Here is a 22252-nt window from a genome sequence, read left to right as displayed (position 1 = left end):
CAAAACAAAACTGAAGCAAGCGAAGAACAGGGAACATGTTCTCCAATGTTGTATTCAGAGTTTTCTGAATCAGAGGCAGCGAAAAGAAAAGAGAGAAGGTGAGTCACAGACCATAAAAACTCAGAACAATCTTCTCACAGTCAGAGAAATGGACTGCAACAGGATAGCTCAGCCAACAAAGGCCACAATGGCTGACCTCTGGCTGTGATGTCACTGATATTGATCTTACAATGTCTCTCGTCAACTGCTACAGCCGCTCTGTTTTTCCACTGCACCTTCAGTGTGTGTGTGTGTGGAGGGAGGGGTTGGGGGGTATGAGTGGTTGTTGCATTTGTTTTGTTGCCTGTTGCATTTATGTGGCTGCTTGTTGCATTTATGTTGCTGTTTGTTGTATTTATGGCTATTACACTGCAGTAGGCCTACCTTATTCTGACCAGACAAGGTGATGAAGAAATTAGGAATACTACAACTGACCATTTGAGGCATTTCTGGGGTTAAGTTTGCTGTCACACAGTAATGTACATATATATATATATATATATATATATATATATATATATATCTTTATTATACATATTGTCACCTCCTCTCCCCACTGAGAAAAACAAAATAAAACAACAACAAAATGCTTGCTCAGTCTTCAGAGAAGAACACATAGTTTGAAGATTGTAAATAACAATACATGCACATGATTCCTTCTTCAAAGCCTCTCCTCTGTTCCCTCCCTCCCTCTCTCTCTCTCTCTCTCTCTCTCTCTCTCTCTCTCTCTCTCTCTCTCTCTCTCTCTGTCTCTCTCCCTCTCTCTCTCTCTCTCTCTCTGTCTCTCTCTCTCTCTCTCTCTCTCTCTCTCTCTCTCTCTCTCTCTCTCTCTCTGTCTCTCTCCCTACCTTTTTTCAATCCATAAACCAAATGAATAAATCCACACAGGTTTGGTACAGGACAACTGCTTCCTTGCTATTGATTATGTGACACACACTAAACCCACACAGCCAAACATCTTCACAGCAACACATTATCCAACAACCTATCTTCACTGTTCAAATTGTATTAGAAAAACAATGCTTATATTGTCCAAAGTAGTTCTGTCCACATTTCATCTTAAGTCAGAAGAAAGCTGTATCAAATCACTGATACCTGCTGTGTCCATATATCATGTAACAAGGCACCAAATCCTTGCATCATCTACCAAATGTGTACAGTCTGAACATTACCTGTCAGCCACAAAAACGAAAGTTTTTTTTGGTAGGATTTGTGTTTACACAGCAACAACAACCCCACCCCCACCCCCCATCCCTCCACCCCCAACCCCTCTCCACCCCCATAAAAAGAGAATGAGAGAGATTGCCTCTAATTCAGGGTTTGTTTGCAAACAATATGATAGGCTGAAAAAAAAGTGAAGGAAATCTTTGTTAACTAGTAGCTGTGCCATACTGCACTGATGAGTCATTGTACAGAGTGTATAGTCAAAAGATTTTTTTAATGCATTGTATCCACAATGCACGCAGCAGTAATAAAGAAAAGAACTGATGACCGCATTTTACAATTTATGTTCAAAAGCACACTGCAGTTGAAAAATAAGGGAAGGATATCTTTGATGACTGACACCTTCTTCACTGCACATGAAAGTCCACTCAAAATGTGTGCAGTTATGATTGCCTAAACTTAACTCTTTCACCACCAGGTTTCTGTGTGAAAAACACTCCCCAGCATCAGACACTTTAGACGCAACGCTCTCAATCACACAATTACATTCACGTCAAAACAACACAATAGACTTGTTATTCACTGTTCTATTGCACAGGAAACTGGCTGCAGCTAACATGCTTTGTTATGTTGTGAAAAATGGTCTTCTCAATACGACCTCTTGATGTGGACTAAAGTCACCAATAGTGGTGAAAGAGTTAATGCCCACAGAAAGTAAGGGGAGTAAATCCTTGATAAAAGACAGACAAAACGGAAGGACAATAACTTATAACAGAATATGTGCCCACGAATTGCATCATGTCTGGTAGGGTTGAGAAGAGAACAGCTTGAGCAAAAGCAACCTGTTATATAACGTACAGAATGCATGCAAACAGTCACAGGCACACTACAGAACAGAGTGCACTTATAGACAAAGCCACTTGGACAGACAAGACATAAAATCACTTTAATAAAAGTCAAAGCAGACTGGCGCAGACTCAGACAGACAAACAGACTGAGAGACAGAGAAAGAGGCAGACAGATGGACAGACACACAGGCAATTATCACATACACAGACACACACACACAAGTACAAACACACACAACACACACACACACACAAACACACACACACAGACAAATTTGCAAATACACACACACACACACACACACGCGCGCGCGCGCGCGCGCAAACAATACCCACATCAAACAGTTTCAAACAAACAGTACTCACATTCATCCTGAAACTTGGGCTCAGCGTTAGGACCGCAACGTGCCAGTGTGCGGATGAGCTCCACATGCACTGCGTGGTGATCACGGTACATGGGGTCATCAAAGTACATCTGCAGCTGCATGTACACTCTGTCCAACACCTGAAACCACCAACAGCAACAACACACACTTTGACAGAAACACCAACGCAAAAACACACTTTGACAGAAACACCAACATGAAAGTTGCGTGTGTGTGTGTGTGTGTGTGTGTGTGTAAAAGTAATGTGCGCACACACACACACGCACACACACACACGTGCACACACACACGCACACACCACAAACAAAAAACACACTTACACACACACAAACACACATGTGCACATCCATATATACATATCTGACTGCTTATGCCAGAAAAAATATACACACACACACACTACCACCACCACCATCCAAAATACTTATGCACAAACACATCATTGTAAACTATTCTCAGATTAATATGGTATTGTACTGATAAAATGCACATACATATACATACAGACAATTACACAAGAAATCAGTTCAGTTCAGTTACTCAAGGAGGTGTCACTGCGTTCGGACAAATCCATATACGCTTCACCACATCTGCTAAGCAGATGCCTGACCAGAAGCATAACCTAACATGCTTAGTCAGGCCTTGATTATCCAATTAAACCTGTTGTCTACAATCACCAATATGAGTGACAGGACATAAAATACATTTCCTTCTTTCCCAGCTGTGCTCATGCACAAGCACTCTGACGCACTTTTAAGTTTTCTCCTAAAACCTCAATACTCACCTCCCTGATGCTGATGTTTTCAATGATTGCACCAAGAGAAGGAATGGTTGCGATCCGTACTGACCTGAAATAAAAATCAGAATGACATAAAACCCTGCAGTAAATCATTTTCTTGTACTCTCAAAAATAAAAACTTCTAGTCAGGTTAAAGTACAGATGCAATGCAACCACAAGCATATAGTTTTATAACTTAAATTTTAAATTTATCAGCAAACAGCACATTGTCACATTTCTGTTCATGAACAGCCATGTAGGGCATCATATGATACAGCTTCAGTGCTCATGTTTATACTGGAGTTATGCATTGCCCACCTCTTCCCAAAGTTTACAGAACTGAACTTTTTTCTTTTTTTTTTCTTTTTTTTAATGAACAAATATTGAGAATACAAGACATTGCAACACATAACATCAAGAGTGCACAGATACCATGATCACATGGATAACAATTACAAAACAGAACTGAACATTTAATGTAAGACAAATGTGATGTCAAATTAGCCAACAGTCAACTACCCTGCCTGTCTAATTAATGCTATCCACTGCCAAGTTACACTGCGAAGATGGCATTAAAAACATAAGGAAGCTAAAAACAAACCCATCCATTAACCGAAACTCAGAGCCAACAGACTTTTCCAGAGACACAGGTCAAACAATATGCAGATAAACGATACCTTTAAATACAATGCTGAACTCAATAGCACAGACCTTTGTGGATACATCAAGCCATTCTGTTTATTAACCTTAGATTAAAGAAACGTTACAAAATCTATAAATAAAAAAAAGAAACAAAACAACAAAAAAAACAGCTGATACACATACAACCAATAAGAGCATACATTTCCACATAATAAGTTAAAAAATCATTTTTTTAAATACATCTGATACACAAAAAAGCAATTTAAAAAAGGCCGTATTGGCAAAAACACAACAACTGAGAATGGGCATTCTGGGTCCAACTAGGTATATACGATCTCACTACCTATGCCTCAGAGAGAAGCAGTCTAGACACCACCTCAAGGATTGCAAAATGAGGCATTCAAGGGAAATCACACAGGAATGGCCAGGGAAAGCACAAAGGAAGAGGTGACATAGAGGGAACAAATGTACAACAATGAAACACACTGACAGAAAAAATTTAAACAAGTTTCACAAAATTTCAAGTGAGGGTCAATTCCATTTATGATCAGAAGGCAGCCTGAGCATCCTGACAGGAGGGAAATCCTCTGACAGAATGACAGGTGCCCTTTCTAAGTAATTCAATAACTGGATTTCCTTCCACTCCAAGCCTTCAGAGTCAAATTTATACTTTTGAGTCGAATATATCTTTCAACTGCACAACTTGAGTCTCAAGCTGTTGACAACTACCAAGTGGTTAAAGCTTTGGACTTTAAATCTGAGGGTCCCAGGTTTGAATCCTGGTCACTAGTGAATGTGGGAGTCGCAGCCCATAAGTGAAGAAGAAGAAAATGCTGTTGGATGTCCACACTTCTACAAAGACAAATGAAAAACAGATCAGCTCTAAAATGCCAATGACACACACTGTGGGGAAAACATCACAATGGATTGTTTGCTGGAGATTTGCTATAAAGTGGGGGATCAGGAAAGTCAAGGAGCGAACCAAACAGCAAGTCAAGGAGCGAACCAAACAGCAAGTCAAGGAGCGAACCAAACAGCATGCTTAGAAAAAAGGCAGCATACGGAGGCACATGCTGCCATACCATCTCCATACAACAGAAACTTCAACACCAAAACTCAACTGTTCAGCCATGACTGACATTTTTCAAGCTCTTTGGTGAAAAGAACACAATGCAGCAGGAATGCTCCATTGTCTTGAATGATAGATGGAGGCCTCTTCTGTGCAGTGAGTTATGTAGGACACAAAAATACTGATTCAACCATACTAAATGAAACACTTATAGTGGCAGAAAGTCCTACACACATAAAACTGTTCAGAAATAACTTTCATGAGTAGAAGTGACATTAACAAGATAAACAGGAACCAAGAAACAGTAGTATAACACTGACAGATATATTTTTCTTTCATCCCAGCTACTACAAGGGACTTACATGTCTGGGTCATTGGCGAGGGTGACGAGTGCAGGCACCACTCGCTGTGAGATCAACGTGTCACTGACTCCTTGGATTACCAGCTGCACATACATCATCTTCACTTTGCATATCAGCATCATGCTTCACTACATGTGTGTGTTCACATACATCATCTTCACTTTGCATATCAGCATCATGCTTCACTACATGTGTGTGTTCACATACATCATCTTCACTTTGCATATCAGCATCATGCTTCACTACATGTGTGTGTTCACATCCATCATCTTCACTTTGCATATCAGCATCATGCTTCACTACATGTGTGTGTTCACATCCATCATCTTCACTTTGAATATCAGCATCATGATTCACTATATGTGTGTGTTCACATACATCATGTTCACTCTGCATATCAGCATCATGATTCATAACGTGCGTGTTCACATACGTCATGTTCACTTCACATATCAGCATCATGATTCACTACATGTGTGTGTTCACATACATCATGTTCACTTCACATATCAGCATCATGATTCACTACGTGTGTGTGTGTGTGTGTGTGTGTGTGTGTGTTCACATACATCATGTTCACTTCACATATCAGCATCATGATTCACTACATGTGTGTGTTCACATACATCATGTTCACTTCACATATCAGCATCATGATTCATAACATGCGTATGTTCACATTCATCATCTTCACTTCGCATATCAGCATCTTGATTCATAACATATGTGTTCACATACATCATGTTCACTTTTGACAACTGTGGACTTGACTTGCGTCAAATGTCATGGTTAGGAAATATCTGTCAGAATAAGCTGCACTGACAAGTCACCATCTGCTCAAAGCCTCTTTACCACAGGGTCTGTAAATGGAGAATACCGTCTGAGTAGCTTTTCCGTTTTGGAATGTACTTAATTCAGATGATGATTCATGGGCACAACACGAAGAAAAGTATGGCGTTGGGTGACGTTTTGAAACGGGTTCTCTCAAGCATACAGTTCGCCACAATCAAGTAAGAATACAAACCATTTGGGAATACGCGCAAGTCAGATCAACTGAAAACGAACGAATCACATAAACATAAACTCCATGATTTTCTCAACGGATTAACACAAATCTTGTGACTGACCCCTGGGGCTCTCACATTTACTGATTTCTGTAAATCTGCAGAAAAAGCTCATCTCTGAGGACCCTGATTTACCATCTCACCTGAATGACTAGCATCCAGACCACCACTTAAGGTCCAGTGGAGGGTGAGAAAATACTGGTGAGTCCGGTGAGTGCAGTCAGATTTTCTCGCTTTTATAGCTTGTCTCACAATGGAGTTTTTACATAGGTGTAGCACACATAAACTTGAGCATTCTCAGTGACTACTCACTTCAAAGAGAGAGGCAGCAGTTGCTCTGACTACAGCGGCAGTATGGACAACGCCATCCCAAAGCACAGACAGAAGCAAGTCATGGTTCACAGCCTCTGTTCTGAAACCATAGCAACAGTGAATAACAGTGTCATTTCAATAACAATGCCATTTCAAGTCATGGTTCACTTGCCTCTGTTCTGAAACCATAGCAATAGTGAATAACTGTCATTTCAATAACAATGCCATTTCAAGTCATGGTTCACTTGCCTCTGTTCTGAAACCATAGCAACAGTGAATAACAATGTTGTTTCAATAACAATGCCATTTCAAGTCATGGTTCACTTGCCTCTGTTCTGAAACCATAGCAACAGTGAATAACAATGTTGTTTCAATAACAATGCCATTTCAAGTCATGGTTCACTTGCCTCTGTTCTGAAACCATAGCAACAGTAAATAGCAATGTTGTTTCAATAACAATGCCATTTCAAGTCATGGTTCACTTGCCTCTGTTCTGAAACCATAGCAACAGTGAATAGCAATGTTGTTCCAATAACAATACCATTTCAAGTCATGGTTCACTTGCCTCTGTTCTGAAACCATAGCAACAGTGAATAACAGTGTCATTTCAATAACAATGCCATTTCAAGTCATGGTTCACTTGCCTCTCTTCTGAAACCATAGCAACAGTGAATAACAATGTTGTTTCAATAACAATGCCATTTCAAGTCATGGTTCACTTGCCTCTGTTCTGAAACCATAGCAACAGTGAATAGCAATGTTGTTCCAATAACAATACCATTTCAAGTCATGGTTCACTTGCCTCTGTTCTGAAACCATAGCAACAGTGAATAACAGTGTCATTTCAATAACAATGCCATTTCAAGTCATGGTTCACTTGCCTCTGTTCTGAAACCATAGCAACAGTGAATAACAATGTTGTTTCAATAACAATGCCATTTCAAGTCATGGTTCACTTGCCTCTGTTCTGAAACCATAGCAACAGTGAATAGCAATGTTGTTCCAATAACAATACCATTTCAAGTCATGGTTCACTTGCCTCTGTTCTGAAACCATAAAAACAGTGGGTAACAATGTTGTTTCAAGGCATGTTTCACTGCCTCCGTTCTGAAACCACATCAACAGTTAATAACAAAGTCATGGTTCACTGCTTTTGTTCTGAAACCACAGCAACAGTGGATAACAATGTCATTTCAAGTCATGGTTCACTGCTAATGTCCAAATGACAAAGTTAATCACTGCTGCTATGGTTTCAGAACAGAGGCAGCAAGTGACGAGTTGACATGAATTGTTATTTGTTCCGAAACCAACAGCAGTAGTGATTAACAGTTCATTTGGACTCTCTTCTGTTGATTGGTAAAGGTATGTCTGTGTGAATGACTGTGTGTGAAAAGATGATGTCTAAACTTACCTCAGCTGTAACACAGTTGCCCGGAGACTGTCCAGAGAGGTTTGACAAAAGGCCAGAGTGCATAGGACTTTTTTCAGGAAATGACTGACTTCTTGTTGAGATTCCTCCTGCACATACTCACGCACATGCACGCAAACACACACATGCACACACACACACACAAACACACACACACACACACACGCACACATACACACAAACACGCACACACAAAACACACGCGCACACACATACATACACACATACACGCAGATGCACTTCAATTAGATTTAAGGAAATTTAAACCTTTCACCCTTTTGGGGATACAAAGTATGAACACTAAGAACATATACACACCATAAATAATATATTTTTTAACTTTGAAATCAACTTAGTGCATGTATGTTCACATGTCATGAACCATGTAATAATAGCTCTATCTGTGAATAAAAACACATCTACACCCTTCCACACAAAATCCCCTACCACTCTCACACACACCATAAGCACATGTAATTACGGCTAAACTTATACACACTTGTACAACATAAGTATACACATGCATGCACGCACACGCATGCACACACACGCACAAACACACGCACACATACAAAATAACAGAAGTACATGTCATGACAGCTACACACACACACATGCATGCACACATGCATACATGCATATGTACACAGACACACACACACACACACACACACACACTCACACACACACACAACCATAACCGCGACCAGCACACAAAAATGTACAAACAAAACAAAAACAAAGCACTCACATTATGAAAAGAAAGCAGAACTCCCGATGCATAGACTGGAACAACAGCAGTAGTGATGGCGGTATGACCCAGGTGGACTTGTGAATCTGAACACAGAGGACAACACACTTAGCTCTTTTCCTTTCACATTGTTCTTTCTATTAATCTGAACATGGAGGACAACAGATATCTGGCTCTTTCCACTGACATGGTTTCCTCATTCCTTTAATCTGAACATGGGGACAACACAGAACAAGCTCTTTTCCATTTGCAATGTTTTTGTGTGTGTGCATGTGTTCTTTTTTTTTCTATCAGTCTGAACATTGGGAACAATACAGAACTTGCTCTTTTCAAAAAAAAAAAGAAAATAAAAAAAGAAAAGATATCTTCAGCAGCATGCTCTCCAAAGGTCTGTCGCAGAACGGTATGAGAACGATTATAAATGATGAAAGATGTTTGATGCAAAGTGAGCATAAAATAAATGCAAACAGAAGTGTGCATACACAAGTGCACCACTGCCCCCCCCCCCTCCACACACACACATACATTCAGATGTACTACTACATACAAACAAATCATACTTACCAAGACAATCTTCAGGCAATTCAACAAGCTCCTCAAACTTTAATTTCACCTGAAAAAAAAAGACACAAAATGACTGCATGATCACATATCATGTTAACCATCATGCACACACAGAAAAGAACTTGTGCATGTGCACCTACAAATACATGCACACCAAATTATTTCCAGATAATATGAATTTGTTAAAGTTTACTATAGGCACACACACACACACACCCACACACACACACACACACACACACCCACACAGATAATCAAATCAGAGCTATAGTATAACAAAGACTCGCTAAGTACACTTGTGAGCCAATAAAACCAGCAACAACCTCATACATGCCAATAATTATAATACAATGCGCTCCAGGCTAAGTGGGTACTGACCTTTTTCTGTGTGAAGGTTTTGCCAAAAATGCGACAGAACCTGCTGACGTAGGTACACAGTGCACCCACCACCCGGGGTAGTGACACCCCCACCCCCATCATCACCTCCAGCAAGCGTGGAATCCTGCACACACACACACACACACACACAGATAGGAAAGTCATTTCCCTGATACATTAGTACAAACTGCCATCATATTTGGTAGCATTTAACAGAATTTTATTTTCCCTTTCCTTTTACTTATCTATTCATACACTTATTTGTTGCGTAATTCTTTATTCTATTTTTGTCTCAAGCACTGATATTACTCATGAAAACAAAACAGCAAGAAACTGAGTTTCACAATTTTCTTCAACATCCTGGGTGTGGATAAACTGGGAATGATGTGTTAAGAATCTAACTTTTTAAAGGGACAGAGTTTGAGTGTCACTAAACGTTCCAAGCGTACATCATACCACAATTTCCTTCTCTAAAAAATAGGGAATGGGATTCACCGAAAATAACCTGACTTGTCATTTGTTTTGTTTTGCTTTTTCCCAGCCGACAGCCTGGATCAGTGCCACAGAGGTTTATCTCGATCCACCTGTTCATTCCTGTTGTGAAACATGACAAAATCCTCGCTGCCGTCTGTCTGGCCAGAATACCAGGCCAAAGTCTCCAAACACACACACACACACTCCCACCACACACACACACTAACCCTACACACACACACACACACAAATACACACTCACCATACATACACACACACACACCCTACACATGCACCCCCTTCACACACACACACAGACACACAAACACACACACACAGTACACACACCACACACACACACACACACACACACACTAACCCTACACACACACACACTCACACTCACCCTACACACACACAAACAAACACACACACAAACACACACACACACCAAACACAGGCACACAACACACTTAATATCACTCGCAGTGAAGCTGTTAAATCAAAGAAAGAAAAATACCCAACATACAAAACTTGAACTATCAAAAAACAGTAATGATAACATAAAATATGTTACATTTTTTTCCCCCATAAATTTAAAATACAGGAAATATAATAATGATAATAATAATAAAACCTGTAGCTGTCATTCCCCAGTAACTTACAGATTGTTGACCAGCCAGTTAAGCTGCTCCCAAGGTTCGAACCACTCTTGCTGCACGTGGTTCTCAAAGCGGTGCACCAGAGCCATCAGTCGCTCCTGATCCCCAGCGATAATCGGTAACTCCAAAAGACGGCTGCTGGCCGAGGGTAAGGCTGACACTGTGGGAATGATTATGGTGTAGTCACTGTGTGTGTGTGTGGGGGGGGGGGGGGGGGGTGTTTGTGTTTGTGTACATGTGTGCAACTCCTAAAGACGGCTGCTGACTAGGGGTAATGCTGACACTGTGGGAATGATTATGGTGTAGTTACTCTGTGTGTGTGTGTGTGTGTGTGTGTGTGTGTGTGTACATGTGTGTGTACATGTAACTCCTAAAGATGGTTGCTGGCTATGGGTAAGGCTGACAATGTGGGAATGATTATAGTGTGGTCACTTTGTGTGTGTGTGCATATGCACACATGCAAATTGTTTCATTTCTAATCATGCATATACATGTGTACGTGTGTGGCCTGTGTTTGCCAGCATGCAGATGTTTGTGCATGTACATGTGCGAGTATAAACATACCATGAGTGGCACTGTACTGGGTGCTAAGTGTTAGCCTCATCATTCCATCATAAAATAAAACAAACATCTCATATACCCACACAGGAGCACACAAACACACACACACACACACACACACACACACACACTTACAACACATCAGACACACACACACTCAACACACACTCACACACACACACACACACACAAAACCACAAACATACAACACATGCACACACATACACACACACACATAACACACACACACACTTTTCACACTTAGCACACAAAAACACACACACACACACACGCGCACACAAATGATTGCACAACTTACATCACACATACACATTCACACTCACACACGCACCACACACATACACATACACACACGCACAAAGACGAAACACACACACACACACACACACACTCACAGTCGACAACCAGATCATCGTCAGGCTCAATCGACGACTGAGGACAGGTCTCCAACAACGATATGTACATAAAGGGCAGCAACTCCTGAAGCACCGTCAGGAGGAGGTGGAACCGCGTTTCGTTGAGAGGAAGTGTGGTGGAGTTGTTGTTCTTCTGCTGCGCTAAAGCACCCTGTTATATATTGGACGCACAACAACCGTATCGTTATTACACAAGGCAAAAGTGAAACTTTATACACTGGATGCATAAGAGCCATACTGTCATTACACAAGGCAAAAGAGAAACAATTTTCACATGAAAATATTCCTAGAAAGATAGAATAACTTAATACAACAGAAAAAAATAAAACAATTTTTTGCATGACATAAACTAAAGTGCATATGAAGCAATTACTAACTCAGTTTAGATGTGCTCTTTATACAATTCATTGCAAACTTTTTTTATTCAAAGCAAAAGTTTGTAAACAGTGCAACTCTGAATTCTCTTTTTTTTAATTTCAAAATACACAAATAAACATTTGTTACAAATTATTCAACAAAAAGCCAAGCCTTTAGTTTCATATTTGAAGAGTTGTTGCAAATCATTTTCAGATTCTGTTCCTTCATTATAGTTAATTTGTAAAATAATAATAATGTGTTTACTTAAATCAGTAAAAGATTTGTTTCCTTAAAATCTTAATAAACTGAATATGACAAACGTTTTATTTTTTAACAGAGTTCTTAAGGCTTTCATCTTCTCTTTATTTCTGATGGACAATTACATCAACAGTATATAAATCAATGAGAAACACCAGCTAATTACAAAAATACTGTAAGGTTGAGAGACAGACAGAGCAAGGGGGGTAGGGACAGAGAGAAAAACATAGGAATAGACAGATAAGTTGTTCATTGATTTAAATTCATATCACAAATGACTAGAGTTGTCAAATATGTTTACATCATTCTTAAATTTGCAATCAAATGACCACCAGAGTTGTCAAATATGTTTACAGCATTCTTAATTTTGTAATCATGGTAATATAGATATTTTATCTTCTGACAATTGATAAACATCTCCGCAGGTCTGAACTGAACAAATTAAGACAATGTAATAATGCTTAAACATTATGAAATTACACTATCATTTGGGAGACTATTGCGATAAGCAGAAAAAAATTCCCTTAACCTCAAGCTGCTTTAAATTCTTTGTAAGTCATGTTACTGCAATAGGTTTCATTTCCCATTCAATCTTTCTTTTTAATTTTACAATGTCACACCAATATTACTGTGCACATGTATGGTTCTTGAATGACACTCACACAACAGATATAAGCAGCATCCTTCACAGACATCCAAATACACACTGATACTGCTATTTAGAAACATGTGACATTAAATGCAGCCAAAATATACAAATGGAAAAAAAAACTAAGAGCCCAATTTTAGTTACACTTGCACAAAATAACTCACCATACCATTATCAAGTTTACAATCCATTATTTTAACATCTTAGAAATAGCAATGTTTCTTGTTGGATACTTATTAGAAATATATTTTGTGTATGATGAAGATATGTATAATGATCGTTGATAATCATGCATACTTAATTTTCCCAGCATGCAGAATGCACATAAAATTACTGAAAGAAACTACATGCATACTACAAAGGGAAAGGGATCAAGAGATTAATGTCTACAGTCTTACAAATGCTATTTCTTGTGTCAGTTTCTACACCACAGCATTTTCAGATTTGACTACAGCAGACTACAACTGGTTATGACACTGATAAGACAAGCAAAAAACACAACTGCTAAATATTTCAACCAAATTAAAATTGACTGTGAAGACAGCGAAACACACAGTGGTTAAGTATGTCATCTGCAATCAAAACTGATTCAGGGACAATACTTTAGTGATTAGATTTCATTCATACATACATGAAGACATATATTAATCAATGACATTTCATTATAGTCAGTTGCTTGTTGGCTGATCAGTGTTTTTTTATTACGGAACATTCCACCTGTTTATTGAAGCAAGCACAATCTGAAAACATAGCAGACCTGCAAACATTGACTGAATACAATGAACTGTAATTTCTGAGAGGCATGATATATTGGTGAATGAATAAAAGATAAACTGATGCATTTACAAAAAGAAACCCAGAAGAAGTGGCATGCTTCAATGAGTGTAAATGCTATGATAAAGTTAATTCGCTTTTTTTCTGAATCGTGCAGAAGCTGCCCCAAATTATTATATTTCACTGTCCTGAATCATGCAGAAAATGTTACAAGTACACTGGCATTTAATATAGTAATATGCTGTTCAGATGTTTGCCAAATGTGCTATGCCTTCAGTTGTTTCACTGTACAATGTAACCCACGCCCATGCACAGAATAAGCAGGAACAAGAAGAATAACAAGTTGGTGAGAGAAAAAAAAGACAGAAAATGCATGACCTTCACCATGAAATCAGTTAATCAATCTGTTATAAATATTATGCATACTCATCCACCAACACTGCCCAGGTGGAATTCATGATATATTTCTAATGTTTAACTTACTCTTTAAGTACACTGACTGTAACTGCCTAGGGACAAAATATCAGTACATCAAATGTGTTACAGTGTCATGTTCACTTTGGATAGTTTTTTTGTTGTTTTTTTAAATCAACTTTCTATTTAAAGAAGCAAATTTTCAGTTAATTATTATCATGTATCATGTCTCATTTCATGATGACAGATCAGGATTTCTGTGTTTCAGAAGACTATGTGGTGGATTTTTTGGCAATAGTTTTCTGGTTTGTTTGGGTTTTTTTTATTTTGGGGGGCGGTGGGGGATTATTAACTCTTTTCTGCATGTACCCTCATGATGAAATGTCATAAAATATTTGAAAGGGAAAACCAAATGAGGTGTATAAAGAAAAAAGAAGATATGCATCCTCAGAAGAATTCTGACAGAAAAAATATGCATGTTTAGAAGAACTACATCTTCAGAATCCATGCTCACTCATTATGTCATCTAAACGAGCCGCTGTAGCCTGAGAGGAAAATACCCTAACAAACACATCCACCACATAATCTCTGAAATCAACCAGAAGAGACAACAATGCAAACAGTAAAATGACGTAAAGAGAGAGAGATACGAGTCACACCACAAGGACGAAGGTTGCTGTCTCAGAGGACGTAACTCCACATACCCATTTGACAGACATCCATCAAAAATGCATCAATGTTATTCCACTGGTCTGGAAGTATACCTCATATTCAGTTAGCTAGCACTCCATCTCCCATCTACACTCTTCTTTTGTTTCGATCATGAAGACTGTAACCAATTTGGAACAAAAAAGGGGGGGATTTGTATGTTGCTGCTGTACAACATCCACTTTCAACAGTTTAACAGTGACTGTGGAAGGGGAGGGTGAAGGGTGAACACGCTTACAATGAACCAGTTACCAATCATGATGGGGGCCAGTTTGAAGATATCAGTGCAACAATGGTGCAAACAGTTTGTCCCAGTGCCTCAGACGCTCACCACAGTTTTAACTTCCATCTCAAATCACCTTCTTTCACATTTCAAATAAAGTTTTATCTCCCATTCAAACAATGAAATTTATAACTGCGAGTCCCCTGACAGGCATATGGAAACAACGATTGTCAAATATACGTATATCCACTTTTGCAATGTTTTCCCCCTGCATCTTCTACAACTTACTTTTATTAAAGATACAGACAGTGGCCAGAAAACTGGCATGCATCTACACAGCAAAACAGAAACTTCTTTGCAGAACCAATATAAACCACATCATTTTTACCATAATAAGCTGATAACTCATGGAAATAACATAGATGTAAGATAGGAGGAGCTCAAGTAGTAATTTGAATTGACTCTGAAAGGAAACAAACCAATCTTCATCAGAGGTGAAAATTTCATTCTAGAGATTTTTTTTTTTTTTTTTTTTTTTTTTTTTTTTTTGCAAAGAAAGCAGCAAAGATCAAAACTATGAACAAAAATTATCATATTTACTATAAAAAAATTTTTTTTAAAAACAAACAAAAAAAAGTGACTGGTCAAGCTCTCTTGCTTTTGTTTCATCTGGTTGCCAAAAAAAGTAGACAACTATTGAAAGGGAAGAATTCAAGACAGGAAAAACTTATTAGAAAAATTATTCAAACGGCTAAGGTTGAACAGCAAAACTAGAAATAAGACAGTGACACTGACAGAGGTAGTAGATCACCAAAATTTGACAGGGCTTAAAGCCAACAAAAGACAGTAAACAAAGAGATTTTAAAGTTACAAAAAAATTCTTTCTGGTCCAGACCTTATAGTGTCCTTGGAAGACCTTTTTTTCTGGACATATATGACAATTAAAACAGAAACCAACAAGCAACCCTCCTTCTCCTACTCTTACCAAAGACCTTTTTTTTCTGGACATATATGTCTCCTACTCTTACCGAAGACCTTTTTTTCTGGACATATATGTCTCCTACTCTTACCGAAGGCAACCTTTCTTCTCCAACTCTTACCACAGACAAGATCTTTCCATCTGGTTCACAGATGAGGGTCTCTGTATTGTTCACGAACTCTTCTTCTGTTATGACCAGGAGCAGTAGGTTTCTCTTGACATGGAAGGTAAGGCACAATCTTTCAACAGCATGCCCCCTTCTACTATGGTCACACCAAGAAAGACCTTGCGTTGTTAAGTTCCTTGACCGTGATACATAAGAGTGGTGCAACTGACTGACTCCACTTCCGGAATGCCACATAGCTCCTCAATCTTACAAACAGTTCCATCACACCTAACCCCCCCCCCCCCCAAACTCCAGCTAAATCCCTCTTGTTCTCCTTGCCTTTATCAGCCATCCTCCCACCAAACCCCCACGCCCCCTCACCCCCATCCTACCCCCCTCATTTACCTGACATCCTACGTTGAATTGAAGGGAAAAGACAAAGTCAATAGTCATCAATATTGGGGCGGAAAAATATGTGACACTCACAATATTAATTTCACGCTTTTAAAAATGTGGTCGATGCAAACAACTAATTATCATAATATCAACTCCATGCTTTACATCTGTCACAAATGTGGACAATGAACTGAACACTGTTGAGTCTGTGAGGTCATGGGACACAGGACAACCAGATCGCTGCATTCAAGTGTTAAACACAAGACACGAAACACAGGGACAAGGGAAACAACTCAGGGAAACAACTGCCCTCATTCTTGGATTGCATCCAACTCTGTTCTCTGATATTGGAGATCTTACACCTTGGACACCAGGGGGGAGAACAACAAAACACTGCATAAAAGTTGTCTTCTCTTCATAAACCTTATTTCACAACAAGTTCAAGGCAAACAGAGAAACGCACGAGTTCATAACACTATGCAGCCGACAACTGGCATGCAGAAATGGAGTTTCATCATGCAGCATTCCGCAAACTGAAAAGTCAATCAACGCAGTCACATGGAAAGTCCTTGTTTCCAAACAGGGAAAGAGATAAAAACATATGATGGATCTAACTAAACTACCCAGAACAAGCTCCAAATTAACCACATCCCTCCTTTCACCAACCAAACCAATCAATGTGTTAGTCTTTAACTGAAAACCAGCATTACCCAACAAGGTGATAGGGATGGTTTAATCTTTTCTTTCATTTATCATTAATTTCTAAAGGGTGGAGAAAGAGTGTGATTATGCACCTTCTAATACCCAGAGGAAGAATAAACCCTGAAGCACTGTGCAGTCTCTCTCATTCTGACAAAGCAAGTAAGACATTTTCAACATATGAAATGTAAAAAAAACTATAAAAACATTAAAAAAAAATTTTAAAAAGAAAATCTGATGCGATCTGATACAGCTATGGCAACCACAGTCCGCCTTTGATACATCTAGCACATTTTCACCTATTCTCAATCACAATCTATCATTTCAAATATGATGTTAACCAGAATATATCTTAAGAAGGGAAGGTTTACTAAAACTAAAACCACCAAAATGTTTTACAACATATTTAACATATCTTTACCAATTTTCAGTCAAACTCCATCAGTTTAAATCTACCACTACCCAGAATAAACCTTAACTCCTGCAACTTCCCATTATTACTTGCAGAGATCAACAAGCATACTCCACATACATAACCTATCGACTGATATCCGTGTATAACCTGTCGATCAAAATCATTGTATCCTGTCGATCGATATCAGCCCATAACCTGTCGATCGATATCAACATATAACCTGTTGATCGTATCAATGCATAACCTGTCGATCAATACCAGCCTATAACATGTTGATCAAGATCAGAGTATAACCTGTCGATCGATATCATCACATAACCTGTCAATCAAAATCATTGCACAACCTGTCGATCGAAACCAGCGTATAACCTGTCGATCGATATCGTCATATAACCTGTCGATCAAAACCAGCATATAACCTGTCGACTGATATCGTCATATAACCTGTCGATCAAAACCAGCATATAACCTGTCGATCGATATCGTCATATAACCTGTCGATCAAAACCAGCGTATAACCTGAGTCGATGAATCCTATGAGCCAGCATACCCGGTGAGTAGTAAGCCAACACCAGAACAAATGTAAATTGCCTTAACTAGGTCTTCCAGGTCTCGCAGCATGGCATGAACCAGCTGGTGCTCCAGGCGACCCAGCTCGTAGGCCCAGGCTGCGAAGGACGGCAGGAACACCTGTAGAGCTGAGCGCTGCACCTTCTCTGCAGGGTCCCTCAGTGAGATCTGCAGCAGGTCAAAGGCCTGGAAAACACACACACCAGTGCAGGGGGTCAGCAATAAAGGTTTATTCATTTGTTTTATAATAATCATAAAAATAGTAATAATGATAATCATAGTAATGACAATGACAGAAATAAAAACAATAAAAATGACGAGAATAATAATTGCAAATTCATTCATTGTTATTATCATTTGATTTATTATGGAGTAGAGTGATGGCCTAGAGGTAATGTGTCTGCCTGCCTAAGCAGCAAGAGAATCTGAGCGTGCTGGTTCAAATCACGGCTCAGCCGCTGATATTTTCTCCCCCTCCACTAGACCTTGAGTGGTGGTCTGGATGCTACCCATTTGGATGAGACGATAAACCAAGGTCCCATGTGCAGCATGCAATTTGCGCACATAAAAGAACCCATGGCAACAAAAGGGTTCCTGGCAAAATTCTGTAGAAAAATCCACTTCAATAGGAAAAACAAATAAAACTGCACGCAGGAAAAATTTTTTTTTAATGGGTGCCACTGTAGTGTAGCGACGCGCTCTCCCTGGGGAAAGCAGCCCGAATTTCACACAGAGAAATCTGTTGTAATAAAAAAGAAATACAAATACAAACACAATTATTTAATTATTCAACTGTTACTTATTATCATCTATTACTATCTATTGTTATCATTTATTCATTTACTTATCTATTGTCATTATTATATATACAGATTTATACTTATTCATTATACAAGAATGCGAGAATGCATGCATGAATAAAAATCTTTCAAGTTAACTCTCCTTCATGTATATGTCTGAGAGCATGAGTGTATTTGTGAGAATGCTTCTATGCAGCTGTTTGCACTTGTGCTGGAGTTTTAGTGCACATCCAGATCATAAGCATGTGTGCGCAAGTATATTTGCATGAGAGTGCCTGTGCAAAATAAAGACAGAAGCACACACTTTACATCTCGATTGATCAGCGTTAAAGACAGAAGCACACACTTTACATCTCAATTGATCAGCGTTAAAGACAGAAGCACACACTTTACATCTCGATTGATCAGCGTTAAAGACAGAAGCACACACTTTACATCTCCACTGATTAGCATTGCACTTGTGCTGACCCACCTGTGAGTATTTATCAGCGTCAGCGATAAAGGCGACAAGCAGACCCAGACTGCGCACCACAGCCTCTCGGACATCGTCGTCTTTGTCATCCATCAACATCTGCTGCAGCATCGATAGCACCAGAGAGCTCAGCATCTCCGGCTGAAATAGAAGACAAAATTAAATATGTTGCTCACTAGCACTTGTCTATCTCTCTTCGTGCATGTGTGTGTGGGCACACACACACACACACACACACCATACACACACCATACACAACCAAACACACACACACCCACACATGCATGCACACACAAACACAGACACATACACACACACACACCACACAACCACTTGCACACATGCACCCACCAACGCATGCATGTACACACACACACACACACACACACACACACACACACACACACACACACACTTCCATAAGACAAACAAAAGACAAAAAAAAAGCGAGTGGACTCATCAACATACCGGTAAGTAGGAAGCCACAGCTCCACACGCTTCAGCCACAAGCAGCCTCCTCTCCACATACTTGTGACTGATCTGTGCACAGTAAACAGTACCATTTGTTTTCACATCGCTCAATATACATTAGTTTCAGTTTCTCAAACAGGCATCACTGCATTCAGACGTATCCTTGCATGCTACACCACATCTGCTAGGCAGATGCCTGACCTAAGCATAACCCAACGCACTTGTCACACTTGTCAGGCCATAACTGAATGCATATATATTTGTGTACCTATCAAAGTCGATTTATTTTACAGAATTTTGCCAGAGGATAACACTTTTGCTGCCACTGTTTCTTTTTCAGTGCACCAAGTGGGTGCTGCACACAGGACCTTGATATATCATCTCATCTGAATGACTGGATGCTCAGTTTGTATTTTCTAATCAAACCAATTTATACAAACATATAAATGTGGGAGCTACAGTCCCGAAACAGAGAAGATGATCTGGAAATGTCCACCAACTGTGGAAGAAAGAAAATTGTGCGTACCTGCTCCCAGCACTGAGGTAACAGTTCCTCCACCAGTCTCTCTGCCCCCACGTGCTCAGCATACACCACACAGCCTGTCAGGATCATCTGTCTGTAAACAGCATATGAAAGAATAATGAGGCAAGGACAGTAAACAATTAACAAACAATAAAGAGTGGAAACTCTCTCCATACACAAGGTGTATTGAAAGAGTTAACACTCTTTACTGCTTGAAAACAGCATGGTCAGGACTGATGAATGCAGCAATAGTCATACAGGTCTTTGTCGGCATTCATTCATAAGCAGGACCAGAACAACAAGGCAAACTCTGCACCATCACACCTATTACTGACATGATCAGAATGCACTGTATTACATTATCAGAATGCTCTGTATTCGATTATCATAATGCATTGTGTTAGATTATCATAATGAACTGCATTAGATTATCAAGATGCACTCAATTAGATTATCATAAGGCGCTGTATTATATCATTATGATACACTCAATTACATTAACATAATACGCTGTATTAGCAATTCCGATATCTTTTTTTTCTAAGGTATCTACCCAGAGTAATTCTGTTGGTTTATTTTGATACATAATTGAACCTATGTGTAACTTTTTTGATTACTTTAGCTTTTTTTTTTAATCAATAACAAATAGTCATCATCATTCTCAATGGCCAATTTATAAAGTAAAGTGCACAGAGCCCTGATGACTTTGGATATGTGCACTACAGAAATATTACAAATATCATTTTTATCATAATCACATTAAAATGAAATTGAAAATATGTGTGTGTGGAGGGAAGGATCATTACAGAGAAGAAATGGAGCAAAAATAAATCAATACTTTACACAATAATCATGAAACATTTCACTCATTTCACAGGTCACAATAAGGAGGGAATTATTTCATGATACACACTCATTCTTTGACATATTTCTGAAACAATAACATGAAAATGTCGAGTCAGCAAGACCATCATGCAAACCTCTGTTCACTGTCCGGTTTCTTGATGAGGTTAAAGAGAATGTTGAGCAGACGATCTCGCTCCTTGGAGTCTGGATGAAGCATTGCTGTAGCCAGAATCAAGGGGATCAACTCCTGCACATTACCGTAAGTATGAATCGATCAAGTAAAAACTGACAATTATAAAAGTCACTTTACTTTTCTCTTATTCTTGTATATATGAATAAGGATGGGTCAACCAAAATATAGACAAATATCTCATTCTTAAATACTATACACTACTTCATTATAATTTTGCCTGTAATTCACACATGTTTATGTATCAAAACTATTAGCTGCCAATGGATGTTAACATACATATAAAAACTATTAGCTGCCACTCAAAAAATATTCAGTCAGAAAACTGTTTCTTCTTTTTTTCTGCATTCATGAGCTGCAAATCTCATATTCATTCATGCCCTGAGTGTGTTGCTTTTGGTTCATTGTTCTGTGTCTTTTTTTGTTTTTTACCCCTTCATCACTCTGTTTTCAGGGATGCGCATAATAAATATGTGTTTCCA

General features: G+C 39.0%; 1 protein-coding gene across 2 annotated transcripts in view; it reads right to left on the bottom strand.

Moving 5' to 3' along the window:
- The window catches only part of LOC143300768 (RAB11-binding protein RELCH homolog), a 186568-nt gene that overhangs the window by 155479 nt on the left and 8837 nt on the right, over positions 1 to 22252 (bottom strand). Inside the window, exons 10-24 of one of the 2 annotated variants that reach the window (XM_076614692.1) lie at positions 21715 to 21827; positions 20738 to 20828; positions 20209 to 20280; positions 19741 to 19881; positions 18490 to 18654; positions 11900 to 12071; positions 10926 to 11082; positions 9787 to 9910; positions 9409 to 9457; positions 8845 to 8930; positions 8076 to 8182; positions 6665 to 6764; positions 5289 to 5371; positions 3222 to 3285; positions 2418 to 2556 (exon numbers count right to left, since the gene is read on the bottom strand). In XM_076614692.1, the coding sequence (XP_076470807.1) occupies positions 2418 to 2556; positions 3222 to 3285; positions 5289 to 5371; positions 6665 to 6764; positions 8076 to 8182; positions 8845 to 8930; positions 9409 to 9457; positions 9787 to 9910; positions 10926 to 11082; positions 11900 to 12071; positions 18490 to 18654; positions 19741 to 19881; positions 20209 to 20280; positions 20738 to 20828; positions 21715 to 21827 (1663 nt within the window). The remainder of the gene's footprint in view (positions 1 to 2417; positions 2557 to 3221; positions 3286 to 5288; positions 5372 to 6664; positions 6765 to 8075; positions 8183 to 8844; positions 8931 to 9408; positions 9458 to 9786; positions 9911 to 10925; positions 11083 to 11899; positions 12072 to 18489; positions 18655 to 19740; positions 19882 to 20208; positions 20281 to 20737; positions 20829 to 21714; positions 21828 to 22252) is intronic. The other variant, XM_076614693.1, reaches the window with a different exon arrangement.

Source organism: Babylonia areolata, chromosome 26 (assembly GCF_041734735.1).
Source record: "Babylonia areolata isolate BAREFJ2019XMU chromosome 26, ASM4173473v1, whole genome shotgun sequence".
Lineage (NCBI taxonomy): Eukaryota > Metazoa > Mollusca > Gastropoda > Neogastropoda > Buccinidae > Babylonia > Babylonia areolata.
Note: the sequence above shows the minus strand (reverse complement) of the source record. Positions and strands in the feature narration are given on the sequence as shown.